An 18,664-nucleotide genomic window follows, 5' to 3' on the forward strand; every position below is an offset into this window, starting at 1 on the left:
CCTCAGAATCCTTTTTGAACACAAGGGGAGCTTTCGCCCCCAGATGTGGTCCAATTACAAGATTGCCTTCTTCCACTTAGGGAACATTACTTGATTATGCCCCTAGCTTATTCCTCTGCTGAGGAGAGCTTCAACTATACCTTCATCATCTCAAATGATTCATTTTTCTAATGTGATGCTCGCTGGCCTCCCTGTCTTCTCCCTTGACCAACAATCATGTCCCATCCTACAAAGTTCCACACTTTTATCACCCCCATTGCATTGGCCTCCGTGCCCTTGAGAATTGACTTCAAGGATTTCAGTCTTATTTTCAAATAGTTCCACAGGTACACTTGCTCTATTTGGGAAATCTCTCACCCAACCCCTCTGAAGTCCGAGCCTACACTCTTCATTCCTCTGACAACTGTTTGTCTCCCACCATCAGAAGCTGATCCTTTAACCAATGCCCTAGTATACTTGGCCTGCCTTCAAAAAATCGGACTTATTCCACTTCTGCCTCTAAATTACTTTCTACTGTGTCTACTCTTAGTCTTTATGTAAAGTACTCCGAAACATTTTGTACAGGAGCGCTAAGTAAATGCAAGTTGTTTTATTGTTAGTTTTGACAATGAATATGTGATTATAACGCAAATTCGTACTTGAATTTATGTCATGTTATCACCTCCTAACTACATTACTGTTAGTGCCAGAACTGAGACTGGCTACCGGATCTTCTTTTGTGGAGTTACGGATTTTAAATGCAACCATTGTAATTTTTTGTGTGTATATTTTGTGACATATTCGATTTATTACAAAATGCCATATATACAAATGTACGTTTAGTAAAAATACAGATATGTTCTGTCACTTGCATGACGCCCCCACGTTTCAAATTTTTCAACTAACTTTTGTTTCCACCAAGTACACAAATTTAGTTATATTAACTACCGTTAATTTGTTTTCAAAGTGCTTCATTATCCAGTCATTTATTCAAACAAGTGCCTTTAATCCTACCTTAAAACTCGTATTTAACGTTCAGTACATTGGCTTGAAGTGTGGATGTCACTGGGGCTACTGTCACCGGCCACTTTGTATCTTCAATGTTTTTCCTCAGTTGAACACATCCCCGCAGTCCCAGCTGTAACGCTACATTGCCCGGCAGCTCGCGAGATGCAGCTCAGCGCCACCAGCTGGTTGAAGATTCCCCGCAGTCAATCATCGCTTGGCCTGGTGCATTCTGGGGGCTGTAGTTCTCTCCTCCCTTCCCCCTGAGTTCAGAGGCCGCGCTTGGACTACAGCTCCCAGAGCGCCTTTCCGGGACCCAGATCCCAGCCAATGGGATGCGGAGCCGGCGTTGCCCCAGTTATCGGAATGGCGTCTGGTCGGAGGTCCGCGCCGCTGCCCCTGGTAACTGTCGGCTCCTGGCTTCTCCTTCTGTTATGTGTTCAGTTCGGAGGCGGACAGAAGAAAAAAGAGGTAAATGGAATCGGACCGCGGTTACCGTGTTTTCCGAAATCATTCTCTAAATGATGGGAGAAGGGCCCGATTCTCCATGGCTGCAGGTGCTGATGATGCAGGTGCTCAGGGGGCTGGAGCAGGGACACAGCACATAGCTGCCCAGAGTGACACTCATTCCTTTTAATTTAAAGACATAACCGGGTTAGATGCATCTCACAATCATAACTACGGTCCCCAAGGTTTAAGTGGGTTTGCAATCTACTGCTTGTCACTCTATATCACTCTTGTTGATTATAAATGTTACTAACATTTGCCTGGCTTTGACAGTTTTGTAAATATACTGCAGCTTTCAGTGAAAGGGAACGTGTTCTCATGGAAACAAATAATTTCCTAAAATCGTATACGAATAGGGGTAGAAAGGGGGCAGTAACTTTCCAAAGCTGGGAAACTTAGCGCCAGGTGCTAATGGTTCCCAGCTTTTGGAAAATTCGCGTTTGCGCTCCAGGAAAGAAGTGGATCACTAAATCAAGCGCTCCACTTCATTCCTGGAGCGCAGCAGGCAGGGCAGAAACAAAAAAAACGCAGAGCATTTCAGATTTTTTTTTAACCTACCTCGGCCACTTCGCCTTTAAGTATTGCCCCTGAAGTGCCCAGCCTCCCGATCAACGCCTCCTGCAGCTGGCGGTGTCATTGCCTGGTGATGCTGCAGGGGGTGGAAATGAACTTCGGGCCCGGGGAGCTACCAAGGCCATGCGCAGCTGGATGACGTCACGGTCTCTGGGCGCAGGAGATCGTGGCGTTAGGGGTTACAGCCGCTGCAAATCCCCAGGTGAATTTCGTGGGCAGCGGTAACATCGACGCGCTCGGGCGGTAAGTACTTAGCGTCCCATTTTCGTCCCTCCGGAGGCGCTAACGGGAGGCACTAAGGCACCGAATTTCTAGCCCATAGAATCTTGTGATGCTGATCATCATTTGTACTAATGTCAATTTAGAATCATAGAAATTTACAGCACAGAAGGAGGCTATTTGGCCCATCATGTCTGTGCCGGCCAAAAAAGAGCTATACAGCCTAATCCCACTTTCCAGCTCTTGGTCCGTAGCCTTGTAGGTTACAGCACTTCAAGTGCACATCCAATTACTTTTTAAATGGGATGAGGGTTTCTGCTTCTATCACCCTTTTCGGCAGTGAGTTCCAGACCCCCACCACCCTCTGGGTGAAAAAAGTTCTCCGCTCCCCTCTAATCCTCCGACCAATTACTTTAAATCTATGCACCCTGCTAAGGGAATTAGGTCCTTCCAATGTACTCTGTCTAGGCCCCTCATAATTTTATACACCTCAATCAAGTCTCCCCTCAGCCTCCTCTGTTCCAAAGAAAACAACCCCAGCCTATCCAATCTTTCCTCATAGCTAAAATTCTCCAGTTCTGGCAACATCCTTGTAAATCTCCTCTGTACCCTCTCTAGTGCAGTCACATCTTTTCTGCAATGCAGTGACCAGAACTGTATGCAGTACTCTAGCTGTGGCTTAACTAGTGTTTTATAGAGTTCAAGCATAACCACCCTGCTCTTATATTCTCTGCCTCTGCTAATAAAGGAAAGCATCCCTGATGCTGCCTTAACCACCTTACCTACCTGTCCTGCAACCTTCAGGGATCTGTGGACATGCGCTCCAAGGTCCCTCTGTTCCTCTACACTTCTCAGTATCCGACCATTTATTGTGTATTCCCTTGCCTTGTTAGCCCTCCCCAAATGCAATACCTCGCACTTCTCAGGATTGAATTCCATTTGCCACTTTTCTGCCCACCTGCCCAGTCCATTGATATCTTCCTGCAGTCTACAGCTTTCTTTCTCACTATCAACCACACAGCCAATTAATCATGCCCCCCTACATTGAAATCTGAATAATTGATATATACAATAAACAGCAAGGGACCCAGTACTGAGCCCTGCGGACACTTGTCGACCATTACCCTTTGCTTCCTGCCACTGAGCCAATTTTGGATCTAACTTGCCACTTTCCCTTGGATCCCACGGGCTTTTACTTTTCTGACCAGACACAACCTTCCCTTAACAAATCCATGCTGATGGTCCTTGATTAATCTGTGCCTTTCTAAATGATGATTAATCCTGTCCCTCAGAATTTTTTCCAATAATTTGCCCACCACCGAAGTTAGGCTGACTGGCCTGTAATTACGTGGTCTATCCCTTTCTCCCTTTTTAAACAATGGTACAACGTTAGCAGTCCTCCAGCACCATACCTGTTGCCAGAGAGGATTGGAAAATTATGGTCAGACCCTCCGCTATTTCCTCCCTTGTTTCTCTTAACACCCTGGGATACATTTCATCCAGACCTGATGATTTATTCACTTTCAAAGATGCTAAACCCCTTAATATTTCCTCTCTCGGTATGTTTACCTCATCTAGTATTTCACAATCCTCCTCCTTAACTACAATGTCCGCATCGTTCTCTTCTGCCTCCACACACAGGTGACCTTTTTGGTCTCTAATAGGCCCTACTCTTTCCTTAGTTATCCTTTTGCTCTTTATGTATTTATAAAACATCTTTGGGTTTTCCTTGATTTTACTTGCCAATATTTTTTTCATGTCCTCTCTTTGCTTTCCTAATTTCCTTTTTAATTTCACCCCTGTACTTTCCATACTCCTCTTGGCTTTCTGCAGTATTTAGCTCTTGGTATCTGACATAAGCTTCCCTTTTTGCCTTATCCTATCCTGTATGCTCCTTGACATCCAAGGGGCTCTAGATTTGAGAGTTGCACCCTTTTTCTTTGTGGGAATATTTTTGCTCTGAACCCTCACTATCTCTTCCTTGAATGTCCTCCCACTGCTCTGACACTGATTTACCTTCAGTAGCTATTTCCAGTCCACTTTTGCTAAATCGCATCTCAGCTTAGTAAAATTGACCTTTCCCCAATTGAGAACTTTTACTCCTGGTCTATCTTTGTCCTTTTCCGTAACTACGCTAAATCTAACTGAATTATGATCACTACCACCAAAATGTTCTCCCACTGATACCCCCTTCCACCTGCCCAGCTTCATTTGCCCAGGAATCTAAAGCCCTCCCTCCTGCACCATCTCTTCAGCCAAGCATTCATCTGCTCTGTCTTCCTATTTCTGTACTCATTGGCACGTGGTACCGGGAGTAATCCGGAGATTATTACCTTTGAGGTCCTAAAATCTGCCTGCAGGACCTCATCCCTCTTTCCACCTATGTCATTGGTACCGATATGGACCACGACTTCTGGCTGTTCACCCTGCCCCCTCTATGTCCTACAGCTGCTCAGTGACATCCTTGACCCTGACACCAGGGAGGCAACATACCATCCTAGCGTCACGTCTGCTGCCACAGAAACGCCTGTCTGTTCCCCTAGCTATTGAATTACCTATCACTATTGCTTTCCTGACCTTCCTCCTTCTATCCCCTCCCCGCACCCACCCCCCTGGCCCCCCTGTACAGCTGGGCCACCTATGGTACCGTGGCCTTGGCTCTGGCTGTACTCCCCAGAGGAACCATCGCCCTCACCAGTATTCAGGTTAGAGAGTGAGATGCACTCGGTGGACTCCTGCACTACCTACCTGGTCCTCCTTGTCTTTTGGCCGTCACCCATTCCCTCTGTGCCTGAAAACTCTTAAGCCGCGGGGTGATACCTCCTGAAATGTGCTATCCACGTAGCCCTCAGCCTTGCGGATGCACTGCAGTGACGCAGGCCACAGCTCAAGCTCCAAGACCCAGAGCTCGAGGTCCTCCAGCTGATGACACTTCCTGCACATGTGGTTGTCCAGGACACGAGAAGCATCCTGGACTTCCCACATGGCACAGGATGTGCATTTGACGGGATTGAGGTGCCCTGTCATGCCTCTATTTATTAGACTACTAACTAAACTTCTTGGTTTAACCCACTGCCCTAACTTAGAGAGAAAAAAGACAAAATTATTTACTCAAGTTTAACAAGAACCACTGAGGTATTAAACACTTGAGTTTGACATGAGAAACTGCCTTCCCCCTCTTCACTGAATTCCTACCATCACCAAATTTTTCCACTCTGCTTGCGATCCACTCCAATTGCGATTCATCCAGCTCTGTTTCCAAGCTCTGTGCTCAAGCTCTGTCTCTGGACAGAAAATATCCCCAATCCTTTTATCAGATAAATTGCACCGGAGTGCCTTTTAGAGATTTTTTTGATAAACTACATAAACATGCACAGTACGTTAAAGATCAATTTTTAATTGAAATTAACATTTCAAAAGTTGTTTATCATTCAAATTCCTTGCTCTGGTGTTTATTTTGAGAAACAACACCATAATTGTAAACCTGTAACCATTAAAGTAGTTTATATATGATTCTATAAACTGTTTTGCAAATTTGCCTGCTCGGATTCAGTGGCATTAAGTATGTCCCAAGTCCCTCATGGTCTGGAGTAGACTCACATTGCACAGTATCTATTTGTACAAGAGCGTAACCCAGGGTTGCAACAATACATCACTTGTGATCAAAAACAGATATTCGTGTCTATCACACCTACCTCCACATGCCTCTCCAGTATTTTTGAAGACTGACTGAGAAAACACCTAGTAAAATGAGGCCAGGTATTAATTATTAAGCTGCTTTATTTCACAGAAAATGAACATACAGAACAATTATGATTAGACTCACTTAATTTATCTGTGCAACTTGTCTTTCATAATACAAATGAATGAACATGCTACACTTCTCCATATCAGTGGGTCATCTTACTTAAAATAACACCTATCTCTCTGCATGCCAAACGTCTGATCCTATGAAAGTTCTCCCTCACATTTTTGTTTTAAAAACCTGACTGAATGTGTGTCTCTGTCCCTATTTTTTGATGTCCCTTTGTTTACAAAGGGAAGTGAAGGTCCTCGCCAGACAACCTCTGCTGAGTGTTTGGATAATGGGACCTCCGAACACAATCAATAGGAGGTGTTCATCAACGACTGAGACTGGCTAATGAATTGCTTATTAGTTAAGTCTACATGTAAATAACCACAAAGCCTAACTCAGTAGCATTTATATACATAGAAACATAGAAGATAGGAGCAGGAGTAGGCCATTCGGCCCCTCGAGCCTGCTCCGCCATTCAATGCGATCATGGCTGATCATCCAAATTCAGTACCCTGTCCCTGCTTTCTCCCCATACCCCTTGATCCCTTTAGCCTTAAGAAATATATCCAACTCCTTCTTGAATATATTTAATGAATTGGCCTCTACTGCCTTCTGTGGTGGAGAATTCCACAGGTTCACCACTCTCTGGGTGAAGAATTTCCTCCTCATCTCAGTCCTAAATGGCCTATCCTTTATCCTTGGACTGTGACCCCTGGTTCTGGACTCCCCGGCCATCGGGAACATCCTTCCTGCATCTAGTCTCTCTAGTCCTGTTAGAATTTTATAAGAATACATTTTGAATATGCCTTTTTATACCTGTTTGAATGCACTGTTTTAAAATCATTCAGTGGAACTCTTTTTTTTTCTCCAAATCTTTCTGCGGAAAACACGTCATAAAGTCCTGCCAAGTGCTACATTTTAACCCATGTCGGCTGGGTTTCCTGGGCATCGGGAATCCTGGCAGGTAAAAGGAGGTGAAAAAGGCTGGATCCCTAAAGTGAATGCAGCACTGGTTGTGGGGCAGGAGGAGCAGGAGTGTTTGCACCTCCCAGCCCAACAAGCTTACCTGCTTCGTCCCCGCCGGCCGCCACCTCGCTCCGGCCCGGCCGCCACCTTGCTCCCCGCCCCCGACCGCCACCTCGCTCCGGCCCGACCGCCACCCCGCTCCCCCCCCCGACCGCCACCCTGCTCCCGGCACGACCGCCACCTCGCTTCCCCCCCCCCGACCGCCACCCCGCTCCGGCCCGGCCGCCACCCCGCTCCCCGCCCGGCCGCCACCCCGCTCCCCGCCCGGCCGCCACCTCCCCCCCCCGACCGCCATCCCGCTCATCCGACCGCCATCTCGCTCCTCCGACCATGCATTTTCTCCCCCCACCCCCCCATTTCATGATCTCTTCTTCGCTGATCACTTTCCACCCCCACCCCGACCTACCTGCTCTTTGCTCAGGTGCGCCCTTGTGCTGCAGACTTTCCCGTCCGACAAGCTGCCAGCCTGCAGAAAATATTTAAAACCCACACCTCCGGGTTTCCTGTCCATGACTCCTCACCACAGCTCTGAACTCGCAGCCCTTTAAATATCAGGGCCAATGTCTCCCTATTTTTCTCTGAAAGATTTTTTTTCATGTTGTTTGATCCAAAAAGTCACAGAATCACAGAATCACAGAAACCCCACAGTGCAGATAGAGGCCATTTCGGCCCATCGAGCCAGCACCGACACATATCCCACCCTATCCCCATAACCCCACGTATTTAATCCCCCTAACACTAAGGGTCAATTTATCATAGCCAATCAACCTAACCCGCACATCTTTGGACTGTGGGAGGAAACCGGAGCACCCGGAGGAAACCCACGCAGACACAGGGAGAATGTGCAAACTCCACACAGACAGTCACCCGAGGCCGGATTTGAAGTCTATTAGGTTAATTGTGTATCATTTTAATGCAAGCACATTTTCTTAAGGGAGAGGGAGAGAAATGCTTGTTTCTCAATCTGGGAATTTAGTCAAAAAAAGTAAAACTCTGCACATGTTTTTCAGTGGCTTTATTGTTAATATACTGTACAAATGTAAGCCTGTTAAACTTCTAAAATATATATTTTTCCTACATCTGTTTCATATAGTATGTGAGTCCACAATATGAAGGGATACCACATTTTAAAATCATTTTTAACTTTTGACCATCCGTGGTGAGTCATGGCAAGTTTTACAGTGGAGCATGCTCTCTGTGAGGTAGTATAAAACACAGAAACTTGCTGGCCTGCTCCAGGATAAAGCATCCTTTCCATAAAATGATGATGCCACAGTCTGAAATAATATACTGATGATAAGTGCACATTCATTAACCAAATGCAATTCTAGTGGTACAAAAATAACAATGTTCAAATATATATGTTTAATTGAGAAGTTCCCTGTGAGTTATTGGGGCCTCCTCCGGTATAAAGATATAGGTATCAGTTTACCATTCTGTAGTATGTACTTGTATTGAATATAAATGAAGGAAGATATTGTAGTGTCTGAGTATCAATAATACACGGACTGCAGGAGAACAATAATAACAGGTATTTACTGAACGGAGGGTAACTTAAGACTGAAGTACAGAAGCCTGCTATGGCTTGAAATACAGGGGTGGTCACTGCCGGTACTGCAGTATAGAATCAGTTCTTCCCTTAAAGGTACATACACAACAATTCCTCCCCTTTTAGATAAATAGTACATAACATTCATTTAACAACTAAATAATAACTAATTACAATTTTCGCTGTACTATATACATCAACTGAAATAATCATTTATAAGTTCAGTCTTTGAGGAGGCTTCCTGATCCTGACTGGATAGCGCCTTTCTCGAGTATCCTGTTCTTGCGGCGGAGTTGATTCTGGCTCATTGTCATTGGTTGGTTCGTCAGCTTCCAATACCACTGCTTCTGAGGCAGACGCAATCTGTCCTTCGGGTTTATTATCAGGTGCACCTGCTCGTGGTATAGGTTTGGCTTGTTCCTGTGACTCTAGAATCTGGTCAGCATGGCGTCTCACGATGCTCTCTCCAACGTCCACTGTGTACATTAGTGGTCCCTGCTGTGTGCATATCATTCCTGGCTGCCATTTTTCTGTTCGGTAGTCACGGGCCAAGACTGGTTGCCCTATCTTGAAGCTCCTGGTTGGCTTCTCATTTATGTGCTGGAATTGCCTATCCTCAACATCTCGTCTTATGTTTGGTTTGAGCAAATCTAGGCGACATCTTAGCCTTCGGTTGAAGAACATTATGGCTGGAGCTTGGTTGGTGACTGCATGTGTCGCATTCCGGTAAGCAAACAAGAAATTATCCACCTTGTGTTGTAGTGGTATGTCGTCGTTATACATCGCCTTTATTGCCTTTTTAAAGGTCTGAACAAACCTCTCAACCAATCCATTTGTGGCTGGATGATATGGGGCAGATGTGTAATGTTTCACCCCATTATTCCTCAGAAACCTCCGGAAATCCTCGGACACAAACTGTGGCCCATTGTCGGAGCAAATCTGTTCTGGCAAGCCATTCCTGGCGAAGATGGTCCGTAGGACTGCAATAGTTCTCTCCGTGGTGGTGGAGGACATTTTGATGACCTCTGGCCATTTGAATGGGCGTCCACGGCGATTAGGAACATGGAGTCCATAAATGGACCAGCAAAATCAATGTGTACCCGTTGCCATGGCGATGAGGGCCACTCCCATGGCTGTAGCGGGGCCTGTGGTGGAGCGTTTTGGACCTTCTGGCATCCTGTGCATCTCTTCGTCATATCCTCGATTTCTTTATTGATTCCCGGCCACCACACAAATGCCCTGGCTAGGCTCTTCATTTTCACCCCTCCCAGATGACCCTCATGAAGCTCATTGAGCACTCGATCTCTCAACTTGGGTGGAATTACCACTCGGGATCCACACATCAAGGTCCCCCGGCACACTGACAGCTGTTCTCTCCTTGGCGAGAATGCTGGCAACAGTGAGTCGCCATGTGCTGGCCATCCCGTCACCGTCAAATCATAGACCCGAGAGAGTGTCGGGTCACTTCGGGTTTCCTTCTCTATACTTGAGTTTGTAACAGGTAGACATTCGACTATGGTCGCATGGAATATCTCAACAGGGTCCACTGCAGGTGCTTCCTCTACCATAGGCAACGGTAGGCGCGACAGCCCATCAGTGTTTCCATGCTGTTTCGTACCCTTGTACTCTATGTCGTACTGATGTGCCCCTAGAAAAAGTGACCATCTTTGCAGCCGTTGCGCCGTCATCATCGGAACGCCCTTCTTTGGGTTAAAAATGGAGACCAGGGGCTGATGATCAGTCAGTAGGGTGAATTTCTGCCCGTGCAGATAGTGATTGAACTTCTTCACCCCTCACACCAGGCTGAGGGCCTCCCTGTCAATCTGGGCGTAGTTACGCTCGGCTGAGGTTAACGAGCGTGACGCAAAGGCTATTGGCCTCTCTGAACCGTCAAGGAATTTGTGTGACAGCACCGCTCCATTGCCGTAGGGAGACGCATCACATGCTAACCGAATCGGTAGTGTTGGATTGTAGTGGGCCAATACTTCTTTTGAAGTGATTAGGCATTTACATTTCTGAAAGGCACGCTTACACTCATCACTCCATTTCCATGTTACTCCAGTTTGCAGCAGGGCGTTCAGTGGGTGCAGAATTGTAGATAAATTCGGCAAGAACTTATGGTAGTCGTTCACCAACCCGAGGAACGACATCAGTTGCGACACATTTTCCGGTGCTGGAGCCTTGACTACAGCCTCAATCTTGTCCGGCGACTTATACAACCCTTCCTCATCAATCATGTGGCCACAATACGAGATTTGTCTCCTGAAGAACTTGCATTTGGGGCGGTTGGCTCGTCGCCCATATTCCTGTAATCTAGTGAGCACCTGCTCCAGGTTGGCAAGTGTTCACTGTCATTTTCACCCGTAACCAGGATGTCGTCCAAATAACACTGGGTCCCCGGGATCCCTTGCAGGACTTGTTCCATCGCCCTCTGCCAAATAGCCGGGGCTGATGCTACCCCGAATACCAGTCGATTGTACTGGTAAAGGCCTTTGTGAGTGTTTATCATGAGGTATTTCCTAGATGCTTCTTCCACCTCCATTTGTAGATACGCTTGGGCCAGATCAATCTTTGTAAAGCATTTCCCTCCAGATAGTGAGGCGAAAATATCTTCTATCCGTGGAAGTGGATATTGTACTGTGTGCAGGACTGGGTTCACAGTTACCTTGAAGTACCCACAGATGCAAACCTTCTTCAGCTCCCCAGGCGTGCTGCTCAATGATTTCTTCATTACAGGAACGATGGGTGTGGCCCACTCGCTCCAGTCCACCTTGGACAGCACACCCGAACGCTCCAGACTCTCCAGCTCTGCTTCAATGGCTGGGCGGATTGCGTAAGGTACCGGTCTGGCCGTAAAAAATTTTGGGTTTGCGTTATCTTCGATTTTTATCGTTGCTGTTACTCCTTTTAGCATCCCAAGTCCTTGCTGGAACACCTCTTTCGCGTCAGTTACAATTTTTGACAGTCGTCCAGGTGTGACGTCATCATCCTTTTTGTCAGTCGCAGTTTGTGCCTGAATGGAATGCCAATCCAATTGTATTTTTCGGATCCATTCACGTCCCAATAATGGTGGTCCTCCATCTTGTAGTATATATAGATACAGTTTCTGTGTTTCCTTGCCGTTGTATTTAACTGGCACCCTTATTTTTCCTCTGGGGTAGACTTTTTGCCCCGTGTATGTCTTCAATACAATGGACGTGTCCTTCAAGGGTATGTGTGAGAATAGCCGCTCATAGTCTCATCGATTCATGACAGTTAGGGCTGATCCTGTGTCCAATTCCATCTTTACTGGGGACCCTGCTATCATGAGGGTGACCCAAATGGTTCGGTGATCCTCCTTTGCGATCACGTTGTGTAACTTTAGACAACTTAGTCTCCTGCTCCCGGAGCCATTATCACTCACCTGATCTTCCGAACTACTGTCTGTCAATTTCTTTACTTTCTTGTACTTTTCCTTAGTAGTTCTTGTAGTGTTGGTTTTCTTTCCTGACCTGCAGACTCTTGCTATGTGTCCCATTTTCCCACATTGCCTGCATACTTTGTCCTTAAACCAGCAGTCCTTCTGATCATGGGTTGTTCTGCCGCAGCGATAGCACTTTTCTGCTTCATACGCCATTTTGTTAGCGCTGTATTCTTGTGGTTTCTGTTGTATTTCCGCAGCTCCCCATGCTGCTGCTTCGTAGGATACTGCCACGCTGAAAGCCTGTTCTAGCGTCTGGTCCTTTTCCGAAAGTAGTCGTTTCTGGGTTCCTGCACTCTGGAGCCCGCAGACAAACTTATCCCGTACGGCGTCTGCCAGTCCTGCTCCGAACTGGCAGTGCTTCGATAACTTGCATAGTTCCGTAAGATAGTCAGCATTGCTCTCATCTTTGTGCTGGTTTCTTTTATGGAACTTGAATCTTTCTGCTATCAGCAGCGGTGTAGGGTTTAGATGTTCCTGTAAGATATTGACAATCTCTTCAAAACTTTTCTCCATTGGTTTAGCTGGGGTAATTAAATTCCGCAATAGGCCGTACGTTCTCGTGCCCATCAAATTTAATAATACCGACGCCTTCTTTCCAGAAGGACTTTCAGAAGGCTTTCGATAAGGTCCCACATAAGAGATTAGCGTGCAAAATTAAGGCACATGGGATTGGGGGCAAGGTATTGACTTGGATAGAGAACTGGTTGGCGGACAGAAAGCAAAGAGTTGGAATAAACGGGTCGTTTTCCGAGTGGCAGGCAGTGACTAGTGGGGTACCGCAAGGATCGGTCCTAGGACCCCAGCTGTTCACAATATATATTAATGATCTGGACGAGGGAATTGGATGTAATATCTCCAAATTTGCAGACGACACAAAGCTGGGTGGGAGGGTAAGCTGTGAGGAGGATGTCGTGAAACTCCAGTAGGATTTGGACAGGTTGGGTGATTGGGCAGAAACATGGCAAATGCACTATAATGTGGATAAATGTGAGGTTATCCACTTTGGTGGCAAAAACAGGAAGGCAGATTATTATTTGAATGGCAATAGATTGGGAGAAGGAGAAGTGCAAAGAGACCTGGGTGTAATTGTGCACCAGTCGCTGAAGGTAAGCATGCAGGTGCAGCAGGCGGTTAAGACGGCAAATGGTATGCTGGCCTTCGTAGCAAGAGGGTCCGAGTACAGGAACAAGGATGTATTGCTACAGTTGTACAGGGCCTTGGTGAGACCGCACCTTGAGTATTGTGTGCAGTTTTGGTCACCTTACCTGAGGAAGGACGTTCTTGCCATGGAGGGAGTGCAGCGAAGATTCACCAGGCTGATACCTGGGATGGCAGGAATGACGTATGAGGAGAGATTGTGTCGATTGGGCTTATACTCACTGGAGTTTAGAAGATTGAGAGGGGATCTCATCGAAACCTATAAAATTCTGTCAGGTCTGGACAGACCAGATGCAGGAAGGATGTTTCTGATGGCCGGGGAGTCCAGAACCAGGGGTCATAGTCTAAGGAATAAGGGGTAAGCCATTTAGAACTGAAATGAGGAGGAACTTCTTCACCCAGAGAGTGGTGAACCTGTGGAATTCTCTCCCACAGAGGGCGGTGGAGGCCAGTTCATTAAATATATTCAAGAAAGAGTTGGATATATTTCTTGAGGCTAAAGGGATCAAGGGATATGGGGAGAAGGCAGGGACAGGGTACTGAATTTGGATGATCAGCCATGATCTCATTGAATGGCGGAGCAGGCTCGAAGGGCCGAATGGCCTACTCCTGCTCCTATCTTCTATGTTTCTATGTTTCCATCGGCCACCTCATTTGCCTTGCAGTACACTTCAATTCTTTCCACATACGTGGTCCAGTTTTCTACCTCGTTATCGAAAGCAGTGATACTGCCACTTTTCGGCATCTTGGGTGATTTAAAATGGTGCCTCCCGCGCTTTTTCTTCTTCCCCAATGGATTAAAATGGCGCCTCCCGCGCTTTTCCTTCTACCCCAGTGGAATAAAATGGCGCCTCCCACGCTTTTCCTTCTTCCCCTTGCTGCCACGCTGCTCCTAGCGTTCTACAGGGCAATGGCGGCGACCCGCGGCTTCGGTGCGTCTCACTTTTCCTTCCCCCGTTTGTCTTTGCTACGCTGCCCGGTTCTTGAGCACCGACCGCGCCCTGTGCGCTCCACCCTCTCTTTTCCTCCCGATGACGCTGCACGGCCCCTTTGCAGAGCCGCTCGATCGAGCTCGAGCCCGCCGCAGTCCGGAAGGGTCAGCGCACTACCTGCTACCAGCATGATTTGCTGGAACACTGTGGTAAACCACTTTTATCGTTACACTATAGTTATCACTGTTGTATTGTTATCACCGTTATCACTGTTGTATCACGATACGAGGTCGCCTCTTGTCGCGCTGTTATACCTGGGCTGACCACCTCCGACTCCGCCCATGGCTCCACCTACCTGCCCAGGTATAAAGGTAGTCGACTGGCTGGTATTCCTCCTTGTTGGACCCGATCACCCACGAGGGTGGGCTCTGTTATTTAGTCAATAAAAACCTTTAGTTACGTTCCTAACTCGTCGCTTTTTATTGGACGAATTGATAGGTATATCAAACACCTTGACTGGGGAGCCAAGCCCAGCTCTCCACAGCCTCTCCTGCAACTCTCCGAACTCCGATGGATCCTTGGGCGATTGCCCGCGGTCGATGCCCGTTGCTCTGACTTCGACCTCCAAGAAGCTTCTTCTCAGGGAAAGATCCCCGTGAGGTGATGCAGTACTGCAGGTGAGTTCGAACCTGTTCGTCGCCAGTGTAGTGTCCGAGTATCAATAATACACGGACTGCAGGAGAACAATAATAACAGGTATTTACTGAACAGAGGGTACTCTTTTATTTGGACCCAAAAAAAAAAACCCAATTCAACTGTAAATAAACAAAAGTTCAACTAAAGCTTAACAAATCAAATTAAAATTTGGTTTTCTGTGTTGATGATGCACTCCAGACCCTGCGGCGCCCATCGGTTGCGGAAATACTCAAGCGCACCGGCGGACACCGCGTGCTCCATCTCCAGGGCCACCCGGGCGCGAACATGGCCGCGGAAGAGATGCAGGCAATCCGGCTGGACGACCCCCTCGACCGCCCGCTGCCTGGACCAATTGATGGCTCTTTTAGCCAGGCCCAGGAGCAGGCCCACAAGGAGGTCCTCCAACCTGTCCGCTCCCCTCCGCACCGGGTGACCGTAGATCAAGAGCGTGGGACTGAAGTGCAACCAAAAATCGAGGAGCAGCCCCTTCAAGTAGTGAAAGAGGGGCTGCAACCTCTCACAATCCATATAAACGTGAAACACGGACTCCTCCAGGCCGCAAAAAATGCAGGCGGCCTGGGAGTCCGTGAACCTACTTAAAACCTTATTGCACGGGACCGCTCCGTGCAACACCCTCCAGGCCAAGTCCCCGATGGAACAAGGGAGGACTCCCGCATAGAGAGCCCTCCATTGGGGACCTCCGCTACCGCCGGTCGGCAAAACGCCACGCCAAGGCGTGTCCGGACGGTAGACGAAGATGGCAAAGTGGAGAGTGTGCAGGAGCAGCCCGTACAGGAAACCCCTCCGCGCGGAATGAAAAGGCACGGAGGGTATTTCCTCGAGACGGCTCAAGTTGTGAGGCGCCGGTTCCCGAGGGGAGTTTCGGGGCCGGGCGCCGATGAGGAATTCCGTCCGAACGGGGGTAAGCTCGGACGGGATCGCCCCACGTGCTTGAGCCGCCTCGATACACCTAGTGGAGTCGGGGCCCAGTGCCGCTTTTACCGATTCGATGGTTTCGACCGCGAGCTGGACGTTGGCCCAGGACAGGCGCCGCGTCAGCTCCTCCGGCGCCATCCAGCCCGCTCCTCCGCCATCGAGCAGGTCCCCGACTCTAGTCACCTTGCCAGCCACAGCCCTACCCTCCGCCAGCCGCCCGAACCCGTGTTCGTGGAGGTGCGGATTCCTGAGCAGCGGCTCCCGAAGGAGAGCCGCCGCTCCTGACGGGGGAGAGCTCCGCCTGGAAGCGACGTAGTTCCAAACCCATAGTAGTTCCTGGTAGAAGACAGGCAGCTCCCGCAGGCCGGCACGCCTGCTGCCCACTTTCGCAAACAGGAGCTGCGTGTCGTAATTGAGGCCATGCAGCTGGCGGAAGAAAAACGTCGCCAGCGCACACCATCTCGGAGGATTCTCGACGTACAGGTATCTCTGCAGCGTCTGAAGACGGAAAGTCGCAGCCTGGGTGCGAAGGCACGCCAGCGCCTGACCGCCCTCCCTAAGCGGGAGACACAGAACCGCGGCAGAGACCCAGTGCTTCCTTTTGTCCCAGAAGAAGTCGATGAGCTTCTTCTGAATCTTGGCGACAAACGCAGGGGGAGGGATCAAAGTGACCAACCGGTACCACAACATGGCGGCCACCAGCTGGTTTATGACCAGCGCTCGACCCCTGTAGGACAACACTCGGAGCAGTCCTGTCCAGCGTCCTAGGCGAGCGGTGACTTTGGCCTCCAGCTCTTGCCAGTTCGCCGGCCAAGCGTCCTCGGCAGGGCTAAGGTAGACTCCCAAATAGAGGAGGTGCGTGGTGCTCCAGGCGAAAGGCCTGAACTCCTCCGGCAGGGAGTCCACCCGCCACTGACCCACCAGGAGTCCGGAACATTTCTCCCAGTTGATCTTGGCGGAGGATGCGTCCGAGTAAATCTGCTGGCATTCCCGCATCCTCCGCAAGTCAGCGGGATCCGTGACCGTGAGGAGCACGTCATCGGCGTAAGCCGAGAGGACCACCTCCACGCCCGGCCCTTGCAGAGCCAGTCCCGTCAACCTCTTCCGCAAGAGGCGCAGGAAAGGCTCCACGCAAATGGCATATAACTGACCGGACATGGGGCATCCCTGACGCACCCCCCTCCCGAAGCGAAGGGGCGCCGTCAAGGACCCGTTAACTTTAATCAGACACTCCGCGGCGGCGTACAGAAGTCGGATCCGGGCGACGAAATGCGTCCCGAACCCGAATGCGCGCAGAGTCCCGAAGAGATACTCGTGATCCACCCTGTCGAACGCCTTCTCCTGATCCAGGGAAAGGAAGGCGACCGACAGACCAGCCCTCTGGGAGTGGTGGACCAGGTCCCGGACCAGATGGATGTTATCGTGGATGGTCCGGCCCGGGACCGTGTAGGACTGGTCGGGGTGGATCATGTGGGCCAGCACGGTGCCAAGGCGAGCAGACATGGCCCTGGCAAAGATTTTATAGTCCGTGCTGAGGAGGGAGACCGGGCGCCAGTTCTTAAGGAGGCGGAGATCGCCCTTCTTAGGCAGCAGGACAATGACCGCCCTGCGCCAAGAGAGGGGCATCTCCCCGGTCGCCAGACTTTCCCCCAGGACCCGCGCGTAGTCGCCCCCCAAGACGTCCCAGAACGCCCTGTGGAACTCCACGGTCAGCCCGTCCAGCCCCGGGGACTTTCCCCTAGAGAGCTGGCGGAGGGCGCCGGTCAGCTCCGCCAGACTTAGCGGAGCGTCCAATTTTTCGGCGCCCTCCGGGCCAACCTTAGTCAGGTCCTCCCACAAAACTCTGCGCGCATCCTCGCTGGACGGATCCGGAGAGAACAGAGCCCCGTAATAGGCGCGGGTCTCCGCGCTGATTCCCTCCGGATCCGAGACCAGAGATCCGTCGTCGGCCAGCAGCCCCAAGAGCTGCTTACGGACCCCCCGTCTTTTTTCCAGCGAGTAGAAGAAGGGGGAGCCGCGGTCCAGGTCCCGCAGGAGCTGGATCCGCGACCTCACGTACGCGCCTCGGGACCCGACGAGCTGCAGGTCCTTCAGCGCGCCCTTCTTCTCTTCGTACACCTTCCGCAGGGCCGGGTCCTCGACGACCTGACCGAGACGGGACTCCAGGTCGAGCACCTCCTTCTCCAACCGCCCGACCCGGGCCTCCCGCCTCTTGGTCGACCCCTTCGCGTACTCCTGACAGAAGAGACGGATGTGAGCCTTGCCCACATCCCACCATAGCCTCAAGGAGGGGAAGCCCCCCTGCTTCCTTCTCCAGTCGGCCCAGAATCGACGAAACGAATCCCGGAACCGTGCGTCCTCCAGCAGCAGGTTGTTAAAATGCCAGTACACGGACCCCCCCCGCGCGCACAGCGGAGCGAGCTCCGCCCACACCAGGTGGTGGTCCGTGCACGGCACCGGCCGCATGGAAGCTGCCGGAACGCAGGAGACGAACGCCCGGGAAATGTAGAGGCGGTCGATTCTGGACCTTCCTCCCCCAGACCTCACGCTAGTGAAGGCGCTGGAGTCGGGGTGGAGATTTCGCCAGACGTCCACCAAGTCGAAGGACCCAACCAGGTCCCTCAACTTCTCCATCGCCGCCGGGCTTCGCGGGGGACCCGAACGGTCCCTCGCCTCGAGGGTGCAGTTAAAATCCCCCCCGAGGATGACGCACTCGCCCACGTCGATGGAGCCCAAGAGAGCGGACACTTCTTCGAAGAAGCGCACTTGCTGCGCACTGGTCTGAGGGGCGTACACGTTCACTAGATGGAGCGGCACGCCCCCCA

General features: G+C 50.0%; 1 protein-coding gene and 1 long non-coding RNA gene across 5 annotated transcripts in view; one reads left to right on the plus strand and one right to left on the minus strand.

The window, feature by feature from the left end:
• The window catches only part of LOC147123311 (uncharacterized), a 198,570-nt gene extending 197,346 nt beyond the window's left edge, over positions 1-1,224 (minus strand). The window contains exon 1 of the long non-coding RNA XR_015080501.1: positions 994-1,224. This is a non-coding gene — a long non-coding RNA (uncharacterized LOC147123311). The remainder of the gene's footprint in view (positions 1-993) is intronic.
• Positions 1,225-1,332: 108 nt separating this feature from the next.
• tusc3 (tumor suppressor candidate 3) overlaps positions 1,333-18,664 on the plus strand; it is a 921,641-nt gene continuing 904,309 nt past the window's right edge. For all 4 annotated transcript variants that reach the window (XM_085970510.1, XM_085970520.1, XM_085970545.1 and 1 more), the window contains exon 1: positions 1,333-1,455. In XM_085970510.1, the coding sequence (XP_085826636.1) occupies positions 1,351-1,455 (105 nt within the window). In that variant the 5' untranslated portion in view covers positions 1,333-1,350. The remainder of the gene's footprint in view (positions 1,456-18,664) is intronic.

This window comes from Somniosus microcephalus, chromosome 2 (assembly GCF_052327205.1).
Source record: "Somniosus microcephalus isolate GS21.2 chromosome 2, FLI_Smic_1.0, whole genome shotgun sequence".
Classification (NCBI taxonomy): domain Eukaryota; kingdom Metazoa; phylum Chordata; class Chondrichthyes; order Squaliformes; family Somniosidae; genus Somniosus; species Somniosus microcephalus.